Raw genomic sequence first — 20,324 nt, forward strand, 5'->3', positions numbered from 1 at the left:
TTCACCGACCTTACCCTAGGCATTTCTTGCAGTGCACACCCACTCCCGAAACACATCAATGCACACATACAAAATAATAAAAAAATTATAATATTGCACATATTTAAAATACAAATTGAAACAAATTATATATAAATGGTGATTGCCTCTCAAATTATGTGGAACAGATTTAAGAAAAATGACTGTAGAAAAATGTGGTCTGTCTAAACCCTGACTGGGTTTCATGAAGCATATGTTATCTATTAAACCTGGTAAAAATAGTCAGTGGGGCTGAAGAATAGTCAGTGGGGCTGAATAATAGTTAGTAGCTAAGGGCTGTAGAATAAGATTGTAGGACTGAAGAATTATAGTCGGTATAGGGCTGGGTAGGGCTGTAGAATAGTTTGTAGGGCTGAAGAAGTCAGTAGGGCTGAATAATAGTTAGTAGGGCTGAAGAATAATCATTAAGACTGAAGATATGGTGAAAATATTTAGTAGGGCTGAAGAGGTCTAAAAACTTTATTTTCATTGGCTACTCATTATGATTATCTGATATCATGTAATTAAAGCAATCAGGGGCACTGTACCCCATGACCTTCAGATATAAAATGCTACTAGCTCTTTGCCTACAGGTTTTGTTGAAATATGCATACTTAAAGTAGCTTGCTTATTCTAGAGCAAGTTTATCGAATGAAAATGACACCACACTCTTATCGAACCCACCTATATCTTTAGCCCGACTCCAGTTTTTGTGTAGGGGTGAGTTTGCGCTATCTACAGACAATGTGATCCCCGTATCATGAATATAATCGAACAAAGACACTACCACAAATAGGCGGTTATTGATACAAAATTGGTGATAATGAGACGTCAGTTCCTGACTGTGATGCTCTCCAAAATCCACAGATGCTGTTTCCTTATCGCTACTCAGCCTAAGCTCCCTCACTTTCGGTTTGTGGTTCCCTCGTCGACCATCATCCTCGTACCTTACCTCGTAACAAGTGTCTTCATGAACGGTGAGAAGCGATGGTATAAAACCGGACATTGTTTGGCAACTCCACAGAGATGCCCACAGATTGTTCTCTGGGTTAAACATCATCAGTGTATACAGAGACGGCTCACCGTTATGTGGTTCCATTCTTAGAGGTCCATATACTAGGATTCTTCCATTAAATGTCACAACAGATGGTGTGAAGCACTCCTCTGGCATATCTGGTAGCATCTCCCATTTACCAACCTCCATATCATACCTTTCAGCACTCTTGATAGGTGTGCTGAAAAATTCATCCGGCCTCTTCTCCGTACCACCTATAGCATAGATATAGTTACCTAAATTCACAAGACTACAGTAATCTCTGTTCACATTCATTGACCGCAGTTCAGTCCATTTGTTATCCATGACTTGGAATACAAAGAACTTGTTGCTCGTGTACATGTGGTCATTCTCTGTGCAAATCTTCCCACCTGCTAAATAGAGATTACCATGCACCGATAACATACCTGGTAGGCAAAGAGTTACGTTCATTTCTGGGAGTATGCAGAACTTGGGCAGATCTTTCCAGAGGCCAGATTTGCTGTCAAAATATCGCACAAAATCTTCTTTGTCTGTGTCACCACCAACAGCAATCAGGGCCTAGAAAATATAAAGAAAATTGAATTGTGCAAAGGACGATAAACATGACTCCCAGGGGTCTGTTCAAATTATGAGCAATCATGTAAGTATCTGTACATGAAATGAACTGTTATGGTTTATATGTAAAATATTAAAATGAGTATCACCTGAGAGAGGGACAATCTTTAATCTAACACAGATTTTTTTTTAACCAGTAACAGATTTTTCACCACTGGAGAATGTCTCCTAGTGAAAATCATGTATTATTGATATCATATTAAGTTGACTAAAAATTATATATACATACATACATATACAAGCTAATCAAAGCATATGAACATTGATTGACTGATTGATGAGTAAGCAGTTACAATGTAAGTGTGTGTGTAAGGTGAGTGTGTGAATGAGTGTGGTGGGGTGGGGGGGGGTGAATGAATGTGTGTGAATTGGGTGGGGGTGATTGAGTGAGAGTGAATGAGAGAGGGAGTGAGTGGTTTTGAGTACTTGTGTGAGTGAGTGCTTGGGTGATTGATAATTCAATTAATTTATTGAGTGAGTGTGATGGACTGAGCATTTAAAGGGGTGAATGTGAATGAGTATATATATTAAAGCAGATGAGTGGTTGCAACCATTCTATCTGACCACGCTTGACAGAAAAAGCATCTCAAAAATCTGTCATTTTATTTTCTAGTTTGTCAGTTAAAGACGTAAACTGTGTGTTGTGTGTCCACCGGTTGTCACACAGAACAAGTAGGGGTGCGTGAGTGATTAGTTGTGTGATTGATTGGTTGGTTGATTTATTGAGTGACTGACTAAATGTATACTTACTCTGATGGTACTCCTGGGAGAAAACAGGCTAGGATGACTATATGCCAAGGGAACCTTTGAAATCTCCTTGGTAGAATGCAAACCCAGCACAAAATCCATGAGCATCTTGCACTCTGGTATCTCTTGAATCTCGTCGTCAAGCCAGGTGGTCAGGCTGATGATTGGAACGATGCCAAGGCGGATCTTTTGAAGCAGTTTGTATGCCAGGGATTTGCGATGAGGCCAGTCATACTTCAGCCATTTTATCGTCGAGATGAATAGCTAATGTGAGAAAATAAAATGAGAAATCTTTAATTATATAATATTACCATATGAAATGGAATACACCTACATGTAGCACATAAAGTAACTTGTTCTTAAATTCTATGTTCATATGATGGGCATACATGCATTATCATGTATTTTGATTTGATTTGTTCAGGTTTGGACAACCCTGTATATACCCAAGATAGCCTCTATTGAAGCTTACATGTATTTCCATTGGGGTCCATTTCAACACAGGGACAGGCTGGGAACAGTCAGGGGTTAACACCCTACTCTTTTCGAAACTGGCAGCAAGATGTGGCTTTCTGCACACCGAGTACTTTCATGACTCATTTACCAGTTCTATATATGAACCATGGTGAGAGTGGAAGTCTGAATTTTAATCTACAGAGATTGCCAATTAATTTCAGATATTTTTTCCCAGCAAATCTCCACCGCCGCCCGCAACTGAACCCGGGACCTCATGCACTAAAGGCAAGTACCCCAAGGCCATTCTCTCCCTCAGTCCTTCTGCATGTACACACATACCTTTTCTTCAGAAGCTGCAACTGCAAGATCTTCTCCTTTATCTAATATACTTGAGAGAAAGTCACTTGGCATATGTTCAAAAAACTCGGGCATCTTGCAATACTCGCAGTAATATAATGTCACATAAACATCGGCTGTTGTCGTCAAAGTGCCATGACAGATTTCATTGGATATGGACCATATCCGTGCCACTTCTTCAAACGGTATCAACAGTTTCTTATTGCTTTCTTGCAAACGCTGAATAAGAAGAGTTGCACATTTTGCGATGGCATGAGGAATTTGGAGATAATTGGCAAGATCCAGAATGTCTATGACTTTCCTTGAACCAATTTGTAGCTTTCCGGTGTAGATATACTCTAAAAGACACTCAAAGATGTTTGCATCCCCGGGAATGATGACATCGGTTGAACGTTGTTCTTGAAATCCACCACGGAACATCGCTCTAAAATAATCACTACCTGCCGTTAACACAGACTTATGAGCACGGAAATGTCTGTTAACGATGGTGATGGTGACGTCGCAAAATACATCTTCTTTTTGGAGGCGGTAGAGTCCTGTGCCAAGATGATGTAAGTGACTTGCCTCATTTTCTGCTATGTGGTCATTGCGTGTACTTGATGCAGCCATAGCTAGCTGGTCTTCATGTGTATTCTGTTGAGTTTTCAGCTACAATGTACATTGTACATATATATTGGTACTCGACTCTTGATATCTGAAAAAACAGCAACAACAGAATGAAACACGATCAGCAAATAACAATAAAACTTTTAAGGTAGGCCCAAACCAGTGCTGTACTATTACGCTGACTTTCGTATTCGGCGAGGAGGACGATTTCGACTTCCTGGTTTGTTTACAAACAGAGAGGTAGACAAAAAACCGTTCCGCTTGTCCAAACACTCAAGTATCAGAAGGATGGTCCACAATAGCGTGATTCACGTAACCTGAATAGGGATTAAAAAGCTGTCACGTAGAACCATGTGCTTCTATTGTCCAATTTGCCATCAAGATTTCATATGGAAACAGTTCAGACCCAGTACACGATCATGTCAGAAATTAATATTTTGTTCTGGGTCTGATTATTCGGACTAGGCCCAAACAGTCATTTAATTTTGACACCCAACGTGGATGACAATATTTTTATGTTGTGAATAAAAAAAGTAAGACTTTCCCTTGAAACTGTTTTCTTCACGTTTTCTTTTAAAAGTAAGATAAAGCACATTTGAATAAACTACACAAGTGCCAATTTATACCAAATTGTCAATTCAACAGATGGCTCCCGCAATAACCTCTCAGAATTTCTTTAAATTTCACTCAAATGTTATAGGCCTACCTATACCTATTAGAAAAACCAGCAAGTTTTAGATACCTAGCTTTATCGTTTTCCCGTGGTGGCCGATCAAAAATTGGGGTGGGGAGTCTTTTTTACCATTAAATCTGACTTTTGAAATAATTATGGAAGTTTTAAATGGGTCAAATTGGCTAAGTAAATCATATTAGCATTAGTGATAGGCTGTACAGCCCAAAAAAAAGGGTGATGTTTCAAAAAGCTTAGGGTACCAGCTGAATTGAAGCAGCTAATCCTCCTGAGCATTTTGACACCTTTTAAAAAAAAATCGGTTGAAAAATGAGACAGTGTCGGCCAAAAAACAACGCATAAGGGGGATTTCTTGGGACCCCCCCTATTTTTCACTATTTTGACAATTATGGGCATTTTCTTTGCTGTTTGTTGGATTCTAATGTTTATTTACATGATTTTGGGTCCCCTGGATATATTTATGCAATTTTTACACAAATCGTATGTTTTGATGCACGTTTAAGAGCCAATTTAGGATGTGAGGGCGCTGTTCAGCCTAATAGCTGTTACGTATCCCCCTACTAAAATTTTATCATTTCTTATTATCAAATCAAAGTTACTGATAAATAACATCTTCTGTCCAAATTTGAACTCTCAACCTTATTTCACTTGTGCGTGGTACCCATTTGAATATGTGTAGCGACGCTTCCATTGACTTACATATGATACAAAGTTCCTTGACCCCTGTATATTACTATGGGCAGGTTACCCCTGTATTAAAAATTAGTGCCACGGCCACACCAAATGTGATAAATGGCTGAAAATTTCAGAATATCGATGATTGATGATTATCTCTAGTATGATTAACTTAAAAATCAAAAATGGTTATGAAATGGGTTGCTAAAGGTAAAAGCGCCCTCACGGCCTAATTTTACCCAAAACCGTTAATTTTAAGGACACTAAAAGATTTCATTTGACACAAAGTGCATAAATGACCTTCCTGGACCTAAAACTAATGTAAGTAGATACCAAAAATGCATTACATAATCCTTAATGTGATAAAATTCCTTAAAACTAGAAAATAAGGGACAAATCTGCCCCCCTTGTGTGTGTCAGTTATTTGGCCGGCACTGTCTCAATTTTTGGCAGATTTCAATGAAATTGGTGTCAAATTACTCAGAACAACAAGCTGCATCAAATAAGCTGGTACCCTAAGCTGTTTGCAACTACACCCTTATACAGCCTATCACTATTAGCATGAGACTTAGAAATGGCAATATGTATCAATTTAGTAGTTAATTTCATGAAAATGAAAAAAAATACATTGCGCACATGCATGTTGAATTGCCACGTCACTGAAATTGCGCAATATTATGCAAGCCGTTTGCCAGAATGCAAGTTTGACCCCCCCCCCTAAAATCACACTTTCTGACAAAATTCATCATTTTAATATTTATGAATGTTATTGTTTAAAATGTCACATCTACATATTTTTATGAACATCAGTCATTTACTTCATGAACAGCGCCCTGGCAAAGTGGGAAAAATCATATTTTTTCCATTTTTGGGGAGGTCAAAATCCTATGTGCCCAAACTTAGATTTTCATTTTTATTACTTTATTTTGTAGAGAAAAGTGTCTAAGGTAATATCCACCATGTCCAAGCGAGGGAAAGTTTTGCAAAGTTTTGCAAAACAAAAGACTGTTCCGCTTGTACAAATGCACGTAAAGTACATGAAAATTGTGCCATTTTGAAGCTAAACTGATGCAATGTGGAGCAAAAGTGGAATAAATTTGCGCGAAGCACACAAAAATTAGCAATTTTGAGACTAAAATGGCCAAATATAAGGTTAATTTGGTCAGAAACCCGCATAGGCCTACAGGCCTCAACATTGGGGGGGGGGGGTGATTGTATGAACCACCCCCTGGAAAAAATATTGGAGGATTAAGGGAGAAATAATGAGCGGTCCCTAACTATATTGCACATATTCATCTGTTGGCCGTCCGGCGTACGTACATGTGCATGCAGGGAATTACCTGATTATCTCAGCTGCGTGCCTGAATCACTGGATGATTATAGGATTATCGCCTACAAAGCTTGTTCTTTTGCTAAATTTCGATTGATTTAACTAGTTTAATTCAAAGAAATACCAATAAATGAATACTTGTTAAGCTTCAGCAATTACTTTCATGATATTGGGTGATCGGTGCATTACATCGGCGGATGAAGGAAAAATTGGCCGATGCAGATCACTACCGATAAGCTAATAATCGGTCCGATACGGAAGCTACCAATCTGATCGGTCAGTCTCTAGTCAAAATGCTCAGGAGATCATCCTGTATCAAATAAGCTTCAGCCCTAAAAAATCTGACACATCACCCTTTTTTTTACCCCTCTATAACCGACCCCTATTTAAATTCTGTTAATGTTGAAATCTGGATGAAAGTTATTTCGATGAATCAACTGTATCTTTTGAGCAAGATGTGCCTATTTTTAAGTATTTTGGATAGTCTAAAATGTTGCTGAAGTGTAATTTTAGCAACATTTTTGATGCAATCGCCTGATTTGTGATCGGCTGTGTTTACTTCTGAACTTCCATTGCTTTACACGGTGTCATGCTTTGATCCGACTAGATTTTGAATGCAATGGTCTCTAGCCTAGAATGTGAATTAAAGCTATCGGTGAGCAAATTCTTGCCTAGACTTCTTGAGCAAGTCAAACGGTGAGCTTACAATTACAATACACATCAATTGGTTAGGCCCGGTGGCTAGGTAAACTTAAATTTTCATTTTACCGCATAGCAAAAGCCTGTTAATAATAATAATGTTGAATGGCTTATTTTCATGTGATATAAGAATATTAATATTGCACTCGATAGAAAAATATAAATGCACTCATCTTCGACTCGTGCAATATTTTTCTATCTCGTGTTGCTCGAGAACTCTGGTTCTGGTACAATACTCCAACAAAACGGGTTCCCGGATCACGTCAACTCTAGCTTCCAAAAGTTTCTAACTTCTCAGGGGGGCACCTGAGACAACCCCTGCATCGCGCAAGGCGCTCCGGGGTGGCCGCAAAGGAACAAAACCATCATTTGCGTCCCCCGGTCTACGAATTCCTGGATACGCGCCTGCACTGCACTTAGTTACGCAAGGCAAACTTAAAAAAAGCGGGCAAACAGACACATCATTTATCGGTATGACATTTTCGTTATTGGTGATGCCCTATCTAAGTTTGCACTGAAGTGCCACCTCAGTTTTGGTGTGCCGACTTGGATCATGTGCTAATGAATTTTAATTTATTCTGGATAAGTTATGGAGTATTTATTAAAATTTCAAGCATAAGACTTTAGGTAAGAAGTACAATTACAAGAAGCTGTGTAATTAATTTCATGACAAACATGCAACTATTTAAGCTAGAGGAGCCTTGTATTTTTTAGTACAAACTCTAATTGAAATCATGCAATTGCGTTGCACTAGCTTTTTGTATACACTTCGTCCCATACCGTTGTGCAGAGCTACTATGGTATGGGTTCCCTGTACTACACTGCACTGCCACTGGTGAGTGCATTTAACACGGCATGGAACTCAATGATTTTCAGAAGTTTTTACGGCATTAAACACCTTGTTTTCATTGTATTGTTTGTAACTAAAAGCGAGATAATAACTCAATAGCGAGAATTGCAGCGAGAAAACAGAGATTGCGTTTTTTTGCCGGGGCTCAGCTTTACACGTAACACGGTGTCATGCTTTGAACAGCAAATCCGACTAGATTTTTAAATGCAATGGTCTCTAGCCTAGAATGTGAAGCTATCAGTGAGCAACTTCTTGGCTAGACTTCTCCAGCAAATCTCGTGCAACTGCAATATGAATTACATGTATAATAAGCCCAGACATAGAAATTTCGAGGAGCATAACAAACACCAAATTGGTGTCATAACAAACACCAAATTGGTGTCGTATGACCTGACATGCATGCATTCTTTTGTCGAGAGTTGACATGGTCTTTCAATTTGTGCCGAGTGTCCTTGGCAGACTTGACTATGCTTTAGTGGTCATGAACAGATTCAATAGATAACCTCTGCCCCACTAATCCCCAGCTATTGTCTGAAATTGCTCCTCGGAAAATATATTATAACAACTCAGTCCTCAAATGATAGTCATATAACGACCAAAAGATAAATGACTGACTATCATTGAGGACTGAGTTCCGCAATCTATAATAAGCCATGCCATTTTTTCATATCAGTCAATATTCATGTCAATTGTCATGTTATTGGACAAATGTTTTGCTGTAAATTTCACTCAGGCACGGAAACCAGAAACAATTACATACAAATTAGGCCACTCAACATTAGCTGAAGTCAAATCACATACATATTTAGGGGTTCACTTATCAAATGATCTCAAGTGGGGGAATCACATTGCCCATGTTACCTCAAAGGCCAAACAAGTCCTAGGTATGGTGCGTAGAAACTTGCATCCCTGTCCAACCAAGCTTAAGTCTACAGCCTACAAAACTCTCATCAGACCACACCTGGAATTTTCAGCTACAGTGTGGGACCCCTACACCAAAGAAGACATAAAGAAAGTGGAAAGTGTTCAGCGAAAGGCTGCCCGCTTAGTGTGCAGGGACTATAATTAACGCGAAGTAGCGTCACAGACATGATCGAGCGTCTTGAATGGGAACCACTTCAAACCAGAAGAAAGATCTCAAGGATGGCCATGTTACACAAGACCCAGAATGGTCAGGTTGCCATACCGGCGCAAAAGTTATTGTGGCCAGTTACACGCCCCACCCGTCACCACAATAGTAAAGCATTTCAAAGATATCATGCTAAGAAAGACTGCTACAAAAACACATTTTTTCCGCGGTCAATCGCGGACTGGAACATACTACCGGAAAACCTCATCAACATAAAGTGTGCCAGTGTTTGTACTATTGTGCTTTTTTGCATAATCCCAATGACATACATGTTGTATTGCAGTTAGGCATCCACATTAATGCATGCCCCTTGCAAGGGCTCTCACAAACTCACATTTTTGCATGACCCTAATCAGATGCTCAATATGATCATAGTATTCATACATGTAAACTCATACTCCTCCGTTGCATATGCATTATTGCTCCTCACCTGAACTTTCCCTTGCCTGGAGGTGTGCAGTGAGCCTAACAATTGAATGTTTAATGGTGGTGGTCGGTGAACTGTGGTGAAACCAGTGACAATTGTTAATTGTTGTTCTACATGTAACTTTTTACGCTATATCAGCGGTGCGCCTGAACAAAAGGCGGGATCTCCCATACAGGATACAGGATACAGGATACAGGATACATAACAAACACAGAAACTTTTAAAGAAGCACTGTCAACGCACTACAAGCAGGAAAGGAAAAGCATCTAATAACATCTTATGCGCACAACCTATTCCTCTGCGTGTGGTTCCAACTCTTGGACTTTGCCTTTCATGCTTTGGAGCGTTGCGGAGTAACGTCAAAGAAGAAGAAGATGAGTTATTATATTACCTGAATCATAGTGAATGTGAATTTTGAATTCGAGCTTGACTTCATGATTTCATCCCCATCGTGATCGCATCGATCGTTAAACAAATTATGGGCAGATATACAGAAACAAACATGCAAAATGTCTTACTTTGCCAGCTCACTTCGTGGTCCGTGGAATTTTTCTTGTCATGATTTCTGATTTATTTATTTGACCTCTGCTGACCTCGACCTTTATTAGGTAAATACAGCTTGTCGCCCATTATGATCCAAAGCGCAGCGTTTGTTTGAATTTTGTGATTTTGTTGATCATGGTGACCGATTTTTGGCGTTAGTTGTATTTCTTTACACATCCGATGTATTATTATATCGATTTCATATGTCAGAAGACAGTGATTCCAAACTTCTCTTTCGTGTAGATACTATCAAATTTGATGGTAAGTCAAATAAGCCATTTTTTTCCTTTCAATTCATGTTTTTTCCCTTTACATGTTACAGTTTAGTACTACGAGGAACCCATACCGTAGTAGCTCTGCACAACGGTATGGGATGAAGTGTATACAAAAAGCTAGTGCAACGTTGCACTAAAAAATACAAGGCTCTTGTAGCTTAAATAAACACCTCAAAAGAAATAAGTCCCCCTCTGAACATGTCGTCATAACATCGTAAGGTTTCGTTTTGTACCAACAAAACTAACTTTGAAATAATTATATGACTGTTTACTAAGTGCTGTGTGAAAATGAGAGATTTCCATGACTTCAGTGAGCCTAAATTGAAGACAAAAAGTGCCCTTTCCAAAAGTCACAAAGTAGGCCTATGCTTGTTAATGCACATATCAAATGCAATCCCGGCCCCTGGGGACCCGGGGATGGCCGGGTCGTGGGCCGTGGATTTTGGGTTTTAAAGTTCAAGTCCCGGTAAACACCTGGCCAGTCCCGGACCCACCGGGCAAAACTCTCAGCCACTCCCGGCCCCCGGGCAAATATCCGATGCAAACCGATGCAAACCCGGGTATTCCTCGCCCAAGTTCCCGGCCCTGAGCATCGGATATAGTCCTGGATCTTAATATGGTTTTAATATCGCGGCAATCTTGTCATCACACTGGTCATGCGGGCTCAAAATTTGGCAGGTATGTCTTCAATGGACTGCCGAGCTCTGGATATGATGCTGGTGGATTCACACGCTTCAAATATAGGCCTACATGTGTGTTCCATTGCAAATCGTCGTCAGTTACTCACCTTGTTGCGGAACATCTAAAAATAAAAGATATAATATATTAGGTGTAGGCCTACTTGCTTTACTGTTTGAGTATCAATGCACGGCTTCAACGTGCACAGTTTACCCATATGCCGATTATGAACACACGTATAGTTAGTTAGAAGGAAACTAGATCCATGTTTCAGATTCGGACTATAATTATTGAAGTTAAGAGTGTGTCTAACATTCAGAAGTGAAATTTCCACTTTCGGACTGACTAACCGTCTATTATGCCTAGCGACCCTTTTTCGGACGAGCACACCGTCGAAGGAATTTTACTTTGCATATCAATGTCGGACCCCAGTCACCCGACTTTCCAACTTAGTCATTTCGTATTTTTAATGCTTTACAGTGACAGAGGAGCGGGACAAGAGGGGATCCTGTGTGCTATCACTATATTTGATAATTATGCATGCTTGTTTTAAATATTTTATTTATTTATTTATTAAAACTTCTTTTGCCTGGGTTACAAAACTCAGTGTAAACACCGTTTTTCAGTTTGGCCCAGGGGTCAAACTTAAAACATCAACAAATGACCAATACATTAAAATACACTGCATTAAGTAGACCCTACATATCAAATTGCACTATTTAACAAAATTAGGAATGGCGGGTCGGAAAATGCAGGGAATAAACCAGGAATACCGTATTGATATAGGGCCGACATGTAGTTCTATATGATTAAAACATCAAAGATATGAAAGAAACAGATCACTACATTTACAGTCTGTCCAGGATACGGGAGTGGCGAATGTTCGATCTTTGCATAAACATTTTAAGCACATAATATTATAGGCCTATATATGAATTTTTTTGATATCAATCCAAAATGCAACATTACTTCAATTATAATTAGGCTATTCTGTAAAGGCCCATACCCCATCCAAATATAGGCATACCCTGTATCTTGTTTAAAATCAATGATGACCATCTATCAAACTTTTGGCGCACAAGTTATTAATATTTTGTTTCACGAGGTTGCGATTTTGGATATTGTTTAAAACACCCTTTCAAAGATTTATGATTTTAATATTGTTAAACGCTCCATCATGAAAATATAATGTAGTTTTGAAAATCTGTATATTAACACAAGACATTGAATTCAATTTTTATATCATACACCAATAAATTTTTTTTTAAAGAAGAAAAATACAGCTCGAGAATTTATAAAGGACATGTGTATACACTACCTATAGTATAGTCCTCTATTAAGTAGTATGGCCATGTAGCATTTGATCGCAGATGTCACAAAAGTATCATGGATTCTTTTATTATCACGGTCAGTTTTGTTTTTAGGGTAGGCCTAATAATTTAAAACTTTCCTCTCGTGAATTGGTTAAAACTTTTAAAAATAACATAAAAAGCAGGCTCTCGTTTGCACATGCATGTCAAGAAGCCAGTGTGGTCTGGTTAAGCGTGCTAACTTTAGAGCCCCGCTAAATAGCAGATACATGGCCTACTGCAAAATTTGGAAAGAACAGCCAAGATTTGTTTTTGGAATGGATTTAAATGAACAGTAACATTAATGTGGATTATTAATAAACATCCACGGCTCAAGTACGGCCAAGTGATAGGATTCCCCGGTCCGTAAATGCGGGCATCCTTACTAGCAACCCACGGGCATGTTCACGGCCCATTTTACTGGTTGGAAAACCCGGGTAAGTTACGACATAATCCCGGCCCTCGCCCTGGTAAAGTCCCGGCCCGATTTCCCGGGGGTTTGGCCAACGTCAAGTCCCGGCCAACACCTGACTCACCCCGGGACACATTTTGAGTCAATCCCGGGTCACATGATGTCAAGTCCCGGACCATCCCCGGGTCCCCAGGGGCCGGGGTTGCATTTGATATGTGCATAACTGCAAGGCATATTGGGACAAGGAATGGAACTGACCATCTTACAACTCACTGTGCTGAACTCTGCACCACGGGGATTTGCATGGCTGAATGATCAAGAATTGATACACATTACAGTAAATGTTCACTTGGTGAGGATTTTAAACTGCACTCAAACACACGGGGTTTTTCATTAGTAACAAGCCATGAATCAACTTTTGTGACAAGCATAGGCCTACTTTGTGACTGTTGAAATGGGCAGTTTTGCCTTCAATTTAGGCTCATTCAGTCCTGAAGTCATGGAAATCTCTCATTTTACACAGCACTTAGTAAACAGTCATATAATTATTTCAAAGTTAGTTTTGTTGGTACAAAATTAAACATTACGATGTTTTGACGACATGTTCAGAGGGGGACTTATTTCTTTTGAGGTGTTTAGTTGCATGTTTGTCATGATATTTTTTTACACAGCTTCTTGTACTTCTTGTCTAAACTTTTATGCTTGTAATTGTAATTAATACCATTAGGCCAAGTAAAATAAAAAACATGTTTCACGTCCGGGTTTTTGAAAAAAAGGAGGAAGAGGGGGCTTTTTATTTTTTATTTTTTATGGCAAAATCGGTGTAAATACCCATAATTAGAGCTGTTTTAGCGTATACAATAATGCCTAGAAAAAGGAGGAGGCCTCTTTTTATTTGTTGTTCTGAGAGATATGCCCCAACTATCACAAAACCTTATGAAAGTGTTTCTTGTATATTAGCAAGGCTATAGAAACATCTCTACTTCCAAGACATATTTTTTGAAAAGTTATATCTGAATTTCAAAAAATAAAAATAAAATTGAAGAAACCTCAAATAAAGGAAGCGGGAGGGGACGTGAAACATGTTTATTTTTTTATTTGGCCTTATTTATCCAGAATAAATAAAAATTCATTAACACATGATCCACATCGGCGCACCAAAACTGAGATGACACTTCAGTGCAAACTTAGTTATAATATTATATTTTACATTTAATATTCTTACTTTAAGAACCTGGCGCCCCTGCTAGTCGCGTATCTAAAAATCATAATTAATGATGCTATTTTAAATTAAAAGCCTTTCTAAACTTATAATTATTTACTTCCTTTTTTTATTCATTATATTCATTACCGGTATTTTTGCCAAGCTAGAACGTACCTGTTGCGTAGGCCTACTGTACAGTAGGAATTCCAATGGAATGACAGAGCTTTCAACACGACAATAGCCATGATACATGTAACTGTAATCCAACCGCGATATATTGCATATTTCTCGTAAATAAATAAGGAAATGACTGTTTCAAGCTCCCTAATTTGATAAGTAAATATTCAGTACCGGTAGCTCTTGGAATAATTTTACAACAGCAAAATAAAAATATGGTGGGCCTCACCAATCCCCACCCCTTGTCATTTCTGATGGCAGGCCCTACCCCTGGGTAAGGTGCTGGGGTAAAAGTTTTATCACTAAAATGAGTGCAAATGAGGCTGTTTGGGCGTAAACACCCTGTGTTTTTTATGACGGATAAAAAATCTTGGAGAACCCCCACCCCTTTGTTGTTCTAGGCTTAGGTCCTTCACAATTGATTCTTAGTTTCCTGTTTCATGGTTGAAAACAAGGGATGAGGCAACTTTTAATTAAATTATTAATTATCTATTATTTTCTTTTTTTTAAAACAAGTGGCCGCATCCTTCATCAACCTGTTTTGACTAGGAACATGCATTTAATTATTTTACAACTACCGGTACGGTACCGTATGTTTGATTTTATACATATGCAATGGTAGGGGGCCTACAGTTATGTTACTTGTTTATTCATCATTATAGATGATATAAGCAAAGTCAGAAAGTAGCAAATGGAAGTCATTAAAAGTTATTTTAAAAGAGAAAATCCAAAATAAAAATAAAATAATTAAATATTTTGCAATTCTCTACTTCGGACGCGCGTGGGAAACAGGAAACTAAGAATTAATTGTAAAGGGCCTTAAGATCAGTCAGTAAGATACAGTTAGTGTACCAATTTTAAATACCAATACCTTGTCTACATGTATTTAGCACATTTAACTCAATTCTTTTAGTGACTTTTTTCTGTAGATCTCTATGACTGGTCAGTTAATGAACAAAAGGGTAAATTGCACCGAGTCACCGGTCGTAACCTGCGCCCGCACCAACAGCACTCCTAGTGGCTCACTTGCCCACATCAATGATGAAAAGCTAGCATTATTTCGCTTTGGCAGTGTGGTGTATGCTGTGAAGGAAAAATGCCCTCATATGGGTAAGTGTAAGGGTGTGCTTTTTAATCCACTTATGTCATTTCCATCCTCAAGTAAAAGAATGGATATTATGCTGAATTAAAAGAAGTTCCAGTATACAGATTGGTGTATAACCATGGTAAGATGTGTAGTTGAATTGTGCTCTTTTTATAACCATGAATGCTGATTGATTTCCAAGTTTGCTCAAAATCTATCATTTGAAAATGTTGACATATCCACCACAAATGGACTGGTATGTTAATGTTGTCACCACATATCCACCAAGAATTGGCTGTAATGTCGGCAGAGCTTGTTTTGATCTATGGTTCATTAAAGTTCTCAAAAAACAATTTACAGAAAATTAAAGATTTAAACTTCTATTACTGATTTTTTATTATCTTGCAAACAAGCAAGTGGGACATCATTGTATTAGCTTATTTTGAGGAGAATTTGCCTGTCCAATATTTCAAAAAGTAAAAATGCAATTACCACCCATTTGTAGCAGGACAGTCACATATGTCACTACTACTGCACAGTATGTATAAGTGTTTGTGGTTTTGATTTTTTTTTTCAATTTCATAAGTACAGAAATTCAATTGTTCATGTTAAGTATGAATTCCATATCATTTCAGGTGGTCCACTGCATATGGGTGACATTGAGGTGTTACCAGACCTATCTCTCTGTGTGCGATGTCCATGGCATAGCTGGTGCATAGAACTATCTACTGGACGTGTCCGAGAACCAAGAGGGAAGAGGATTATAACACAAGTGTACAGCACAAAAGTCGATGATGATGGTAACATTTCTATTGCTTTTGATCATTTTAGTGAAAGATTCTTCAGCGATGATATCAAGTTTTGACATTTCTTTTCCAAAAATTCTTTTCCAAAATTTCTAACTGCTTTTTCAAACTGAAATGTGATAGTATACAAATATTAACTGTCTATGAGTGTGATGGTGAAATATAATCACGAGGTGAAAGATGGATTGTTCCATTTCACGGGCCGAACGGCGAGTGGAATGGAACAATACATCTTTCACCGAGTGATTATATTTCGACCATTACACGAATTTAAGACGGTTAATATTTGTTTTATATCACTCATGCATAAATTCTATTACTAAAATACTATTTAATCAAAAAAAGGTAGGAAATACATTTATTCATCAACATAACACCATGTTTTGCGGTGATATACTTCACATTTTGGGGTCCACCCCATAACTAAATCGGCGAGTCCAAGAGTCAGCGCCGGCTTGGCGCAGGCGCACTCTGACAAAGCACATGATGGTAAAGACTATCACACGGAGTGGTGATGGTAAAAATGGCAAATTGTAATCAACCAATGAACTTCTAGAATTTATGTATGAGTGATATAATAGTTTCTATTTTGAAAAAGTTTAGGAGAATCAAGTTTGATTAACGTAAATTGGGCTGCTGTAATTGATCCATACACTTTGGAAGACATGACCTTAAACTTCTACACAGGGAGTGTGAATTTCAAATAGAGTCACTCATGCAGATACATTGTACAACCCCATTTGAAATTCATACTCCGTATAGGTCATGTCTTCCACATATATACTGGGTGTATGGATTTCAACTGGAATAGCCCAAATGTTCATATGAATGTAATTTATAAATTGTGCTCGTTTTAAATAGTGAATCAGATTCAGTGTGCATGACACAATTATAAAGTGCTTGCCTATTTCAGTGGTATTGTTTGATTTTCTGTCTACATTTGATCTGTGTTTTAACTGCTAGTTAATGAATAGCTTCAGTTACTTTTTTAAATACGGCAGCCAAATATACAAAATATTGTGTTTGGCTGCTGAGATCATGAGAGATTCAATAGCAATAGTCACACAGTTCTGTGTGGCGCAGTTGGATAATCAGACCAGAAATCTTAAGTGCGCTGGTTCGACTTCAGTGGTTCTAATTTGTGTCAGTTCACTCGAACTCTCGTTTCGATTTTTAAAACTTTACTACAATATTTTTATACTTTATTTTTCTTAAACTGTGCATTATGAACCATTCAGTATTAGTGATAAAAGTGGGATATATTCCATTTTAGAGTTGGAATAAACTTCATTGCTTTATCAGTAAATTTGTAAGATGTTGTCTGTATAAATTGCCTTCAGCCTTACATGTATATCATGAAAACATTTCAATTTCAAGGTGAACAAATTGTGTTAAGGTTATTGTATGTATTTTCAAGTGATAAACTGAATAATGCTACTGTATTTTAGTATAATTTTAATGCCTTGCCTAATTCATAAGCTTGCTTTATTAAAGCTAAAGTAATGCAATTACATTCCACGTACAATATACATTGTAGTTATTTTTATTCAATTTTTGGTGATATTTTATTCCAAGTAATACTGTAAAATGTAGTAAAATAGGGCCTAAAATGTCATTTTATGTTTATCATATAAAATAACATCATATAAAATAACATAATTATGCTAATGAACTGGCAAAATCCGAGAAATTTCAAAGTGATACAGAATTTACAAGAACCTATGTAATGTTTGATACCAAAAAATTTAGAATGTCCAAAGAAATTACATAAACTTGAGACACATACCCTCATACATGTTATGAAAAATTCCCCAAATTAGATCAAATAAACATCAAGTCATGAAAACATTTAAAAAACTTTTTATGAGAAAACGCTGCAACAACTTGAGGGATCTAGAATGAGCGTTTATGGCGTTTCGACAGTATTTTTTTGTGGGACATGAGAACACCTCAGACGTATCGAATTGCATTCTGAATACGAAGCATGTCTTTCTGATATCAAATAATTTTCATTTTTTGAAATTCATGATATAATACAAATTTTATGAGAAATTATTAAAATTTGATATTTTTCAAATTTTTGATATAACAGTCCTCGAAATAAATTTTATAAATCTAATGATATATTCTTAAAGTGTATGTAGCTGGGAGGAAAAGCCGACGATCAATTGAAAATTTTGACCTTTTATATTGAAGATATGGATTTTTTTCCAAAAAAAAAAAATCCATATCTCCAATAAGAAAGGTCAAAATTTTCAATTGATCGTCGGCTTTTCATCCCACCTACATACACTTTAAGTATAAGTCATCAGATTTATAAAGTTTACTTTAAGTACTGTTAAATATCAAAAATATCAATTTTAATGATTTGCCATAAAATGTGTATTACATTGCGAATTTCAAAAATCAAAATTATTTGATATCAGAAGGACATTCTTCGTATTCAGAATGCAATTCGATATGTCTGATGTGCTCTAATGTCCTACAATAAATACTGTCCAAACGTTCATACCCCTTCCCTTAACATTTTATAAATGTTGTCAAAATGTTATTGTAGAATATTTTTGCAAACATTTTTGCAAAATGTTTTTTCAAAATTATGAATTTACAATTTTATGTTATGAATTTACAATTTTATGTTAGAAATGTTTTGCATGATTTCAAAAAAGTTGTTGCAACATTATTCAAATGTTTTATACCCTTCATCATTATTCGTCCGTAGAGTCTAGACCCTTAGTTATAACCTGACATTGTGTTTTCTGTAAAACGTTTTGTGTTTGCTGGGTACTTGTAGGTACTCAAATGTGTTTTCTTGTAATTTTTTTTATCAATATTTTAATAACACATCACAAAAGAAAGTCCTCACTCCAATGACCCTTCATTCATTCATGTATTTTATTGTCATATTTCAAATACAAAATACCCTTCATACATTTTGTAATTCTAAAATTTTATGACAATTTGATTGATACGGTTGTGTGCATAAACTTGTTAGCTCCCAATTTGATACCACATCTGCCACCAACAGCTCTAAATTGACAAATGTAATACATGTATATACCAATAAATGAAATTTGGTTTCATTAAAATAATTATGCATCTCAAATTAACAATTTAAACACTCCCTGTACAGGCATTTAGGATAATCGACTGGCCTAGTAATGGCAATCAAGCTCCCCATGCCTTGCAATTTTGTTTTATCATTTTTATTTGCAACTTTGGAAAATGCACCAAATTTCAAATATTAGTATCAATCTTTGTCAATTGGTAGCAAATGTGGTATCAAGATTCTACATACAACTGCATCAATCAAATTGTTACGCATGATCAGGTTTAGATTTATGACGGGTCGATGGAGTGCAGACTTTTTTTCTTTTCTTTTTGTGTTGTGTTTTAGTTGCTCTGAACTTTAAAACTGTTTTTATTTTTATTTCATTCTTAGCTGTATATGTTGTGATTTTTACCTTTTATAATTATGTACAATACGTTTAATAGTAGAATTTAGCACCATCATGTTATATGAAATTATGTAAATTATGTAAATAAGATATTTATATTGTTTTTGCGATGATTGCTGAAATGAGAAAGAAAAACTATACCTGTAATTTTAGTAGTAGGTTACATTATAAAAATTGGTTAACTTTGGCAAGTTAGGATAAGTGTTTAGAAGTTGTACTCTCATGTTATAAATCGGTCTGAAATTGATTTTCTTTCAATCAAAATTCTCTTTTTCCAAAGACAAGCAATTCTGAAAGTGACCTTCCACAGTTTGTCCTGCATGCAAAAGTTAACCCCAACCAAACTTACTTATTACAGGTTCCATATGGTTCATTTTTACTATACTGCCTCTTGTTCTTTAAGAGAAGGAGTTTGCATGTTCACTTATTGTTTTTATTTATTTTTTCCAAATTTGAATAATGTATGTGAAAATATTATTTCTGTCTGACATTCAATTGCTTAGACAACCTGTTCAAATGACACAAACAATCCTGAAATTGGCAACATGTGGTATAATTGGTAGGTAATTTCCTATGATTATGTACCAAGTATATATATACGGTACCGTACTTAATTTAATATGCAGGGATGACATGCACATGGTGTCAGACCTTTAGACCTGTTTTAATTTGAATGTATTTTTTGTACATGTAAGGCTACAT

At 36.9% G+C, this 20,324-nt stretch overlaps 2 protein-coding genes across 3 annotated transcripts; one reads left to right on the forward strand and one right to left on the reverse strand.

Annotated features, from left to right (window-relative positions):
- Window positions 1–632: 632 nt before the first annotated feature.
- On the reverse strand, window positions 633–10,260 carry LOC140168279 (kelch-like protein 38). 2 transcript variants are annotated; one of them, XM_072191633.1, is made up of 4 exons: window positions 10,155–10,260; window positions 3,212–3,923; window positions 2,420–2,680; window positions 633–1,612 (listed from the first exon to the last, which is right to left on the reverse strand). In XM_072191633.1, exons 2-4 carry the CDS (start codon window positions 3,836–3,838, stop codon window positions 647–649), a joined length of 1,854 nt encoding a protein of 617 aa, XP_072047734.1. In that variant the 5' UTR covers window positions 3,839–3,923; window positions 10,155–10,260; the 3' UTR covers window positions 633–646. The 2 variants fall into 2 exon arrangements, with proteins under 2 accessions (XP_072047734.1, XP_072047735.1); XM_072191634.1 differs by lacking the exon at window positions 10,155–10,260 and adding an exon at window positions 10,028–10,111.
- Window position 10,261: 1 nt separating this feature from the next.
- On the forward strand, window positions 10,262–16,277 carry LOC140168280 (Rieske domain-containing protein-like). Its single transcript, XM_072191635.1, is given in 4 exon segments — window positions 10,262–10,440; window positions 15,204–15,271; window positions 15,273–15,384; window positions 15,994–16,277. Coding segments are annotated over 4 exon segments (468 nt in total). The 5' UTR covers window positions 10,262–10,382; the 3' UTR covers window positions 16,224–16,277.
- The last annotated feature ends 4,047 nt before the right edge of the window (window positions 16,278–20,324 follow it).

Source organism: Amphiura filiformis, chromosome 13 (assembly GCF_039555335.1).
Source record: "Amphiura filiformis chromosome 13, Afil_fr2py, whole genome shotgun sequence".
NCBI lineage: Eukaryota > Metazoa > Echinodermata > Ophiuroidea > Amphilepidida > Amphiuridae > Amphiura > Amphiura filiformis.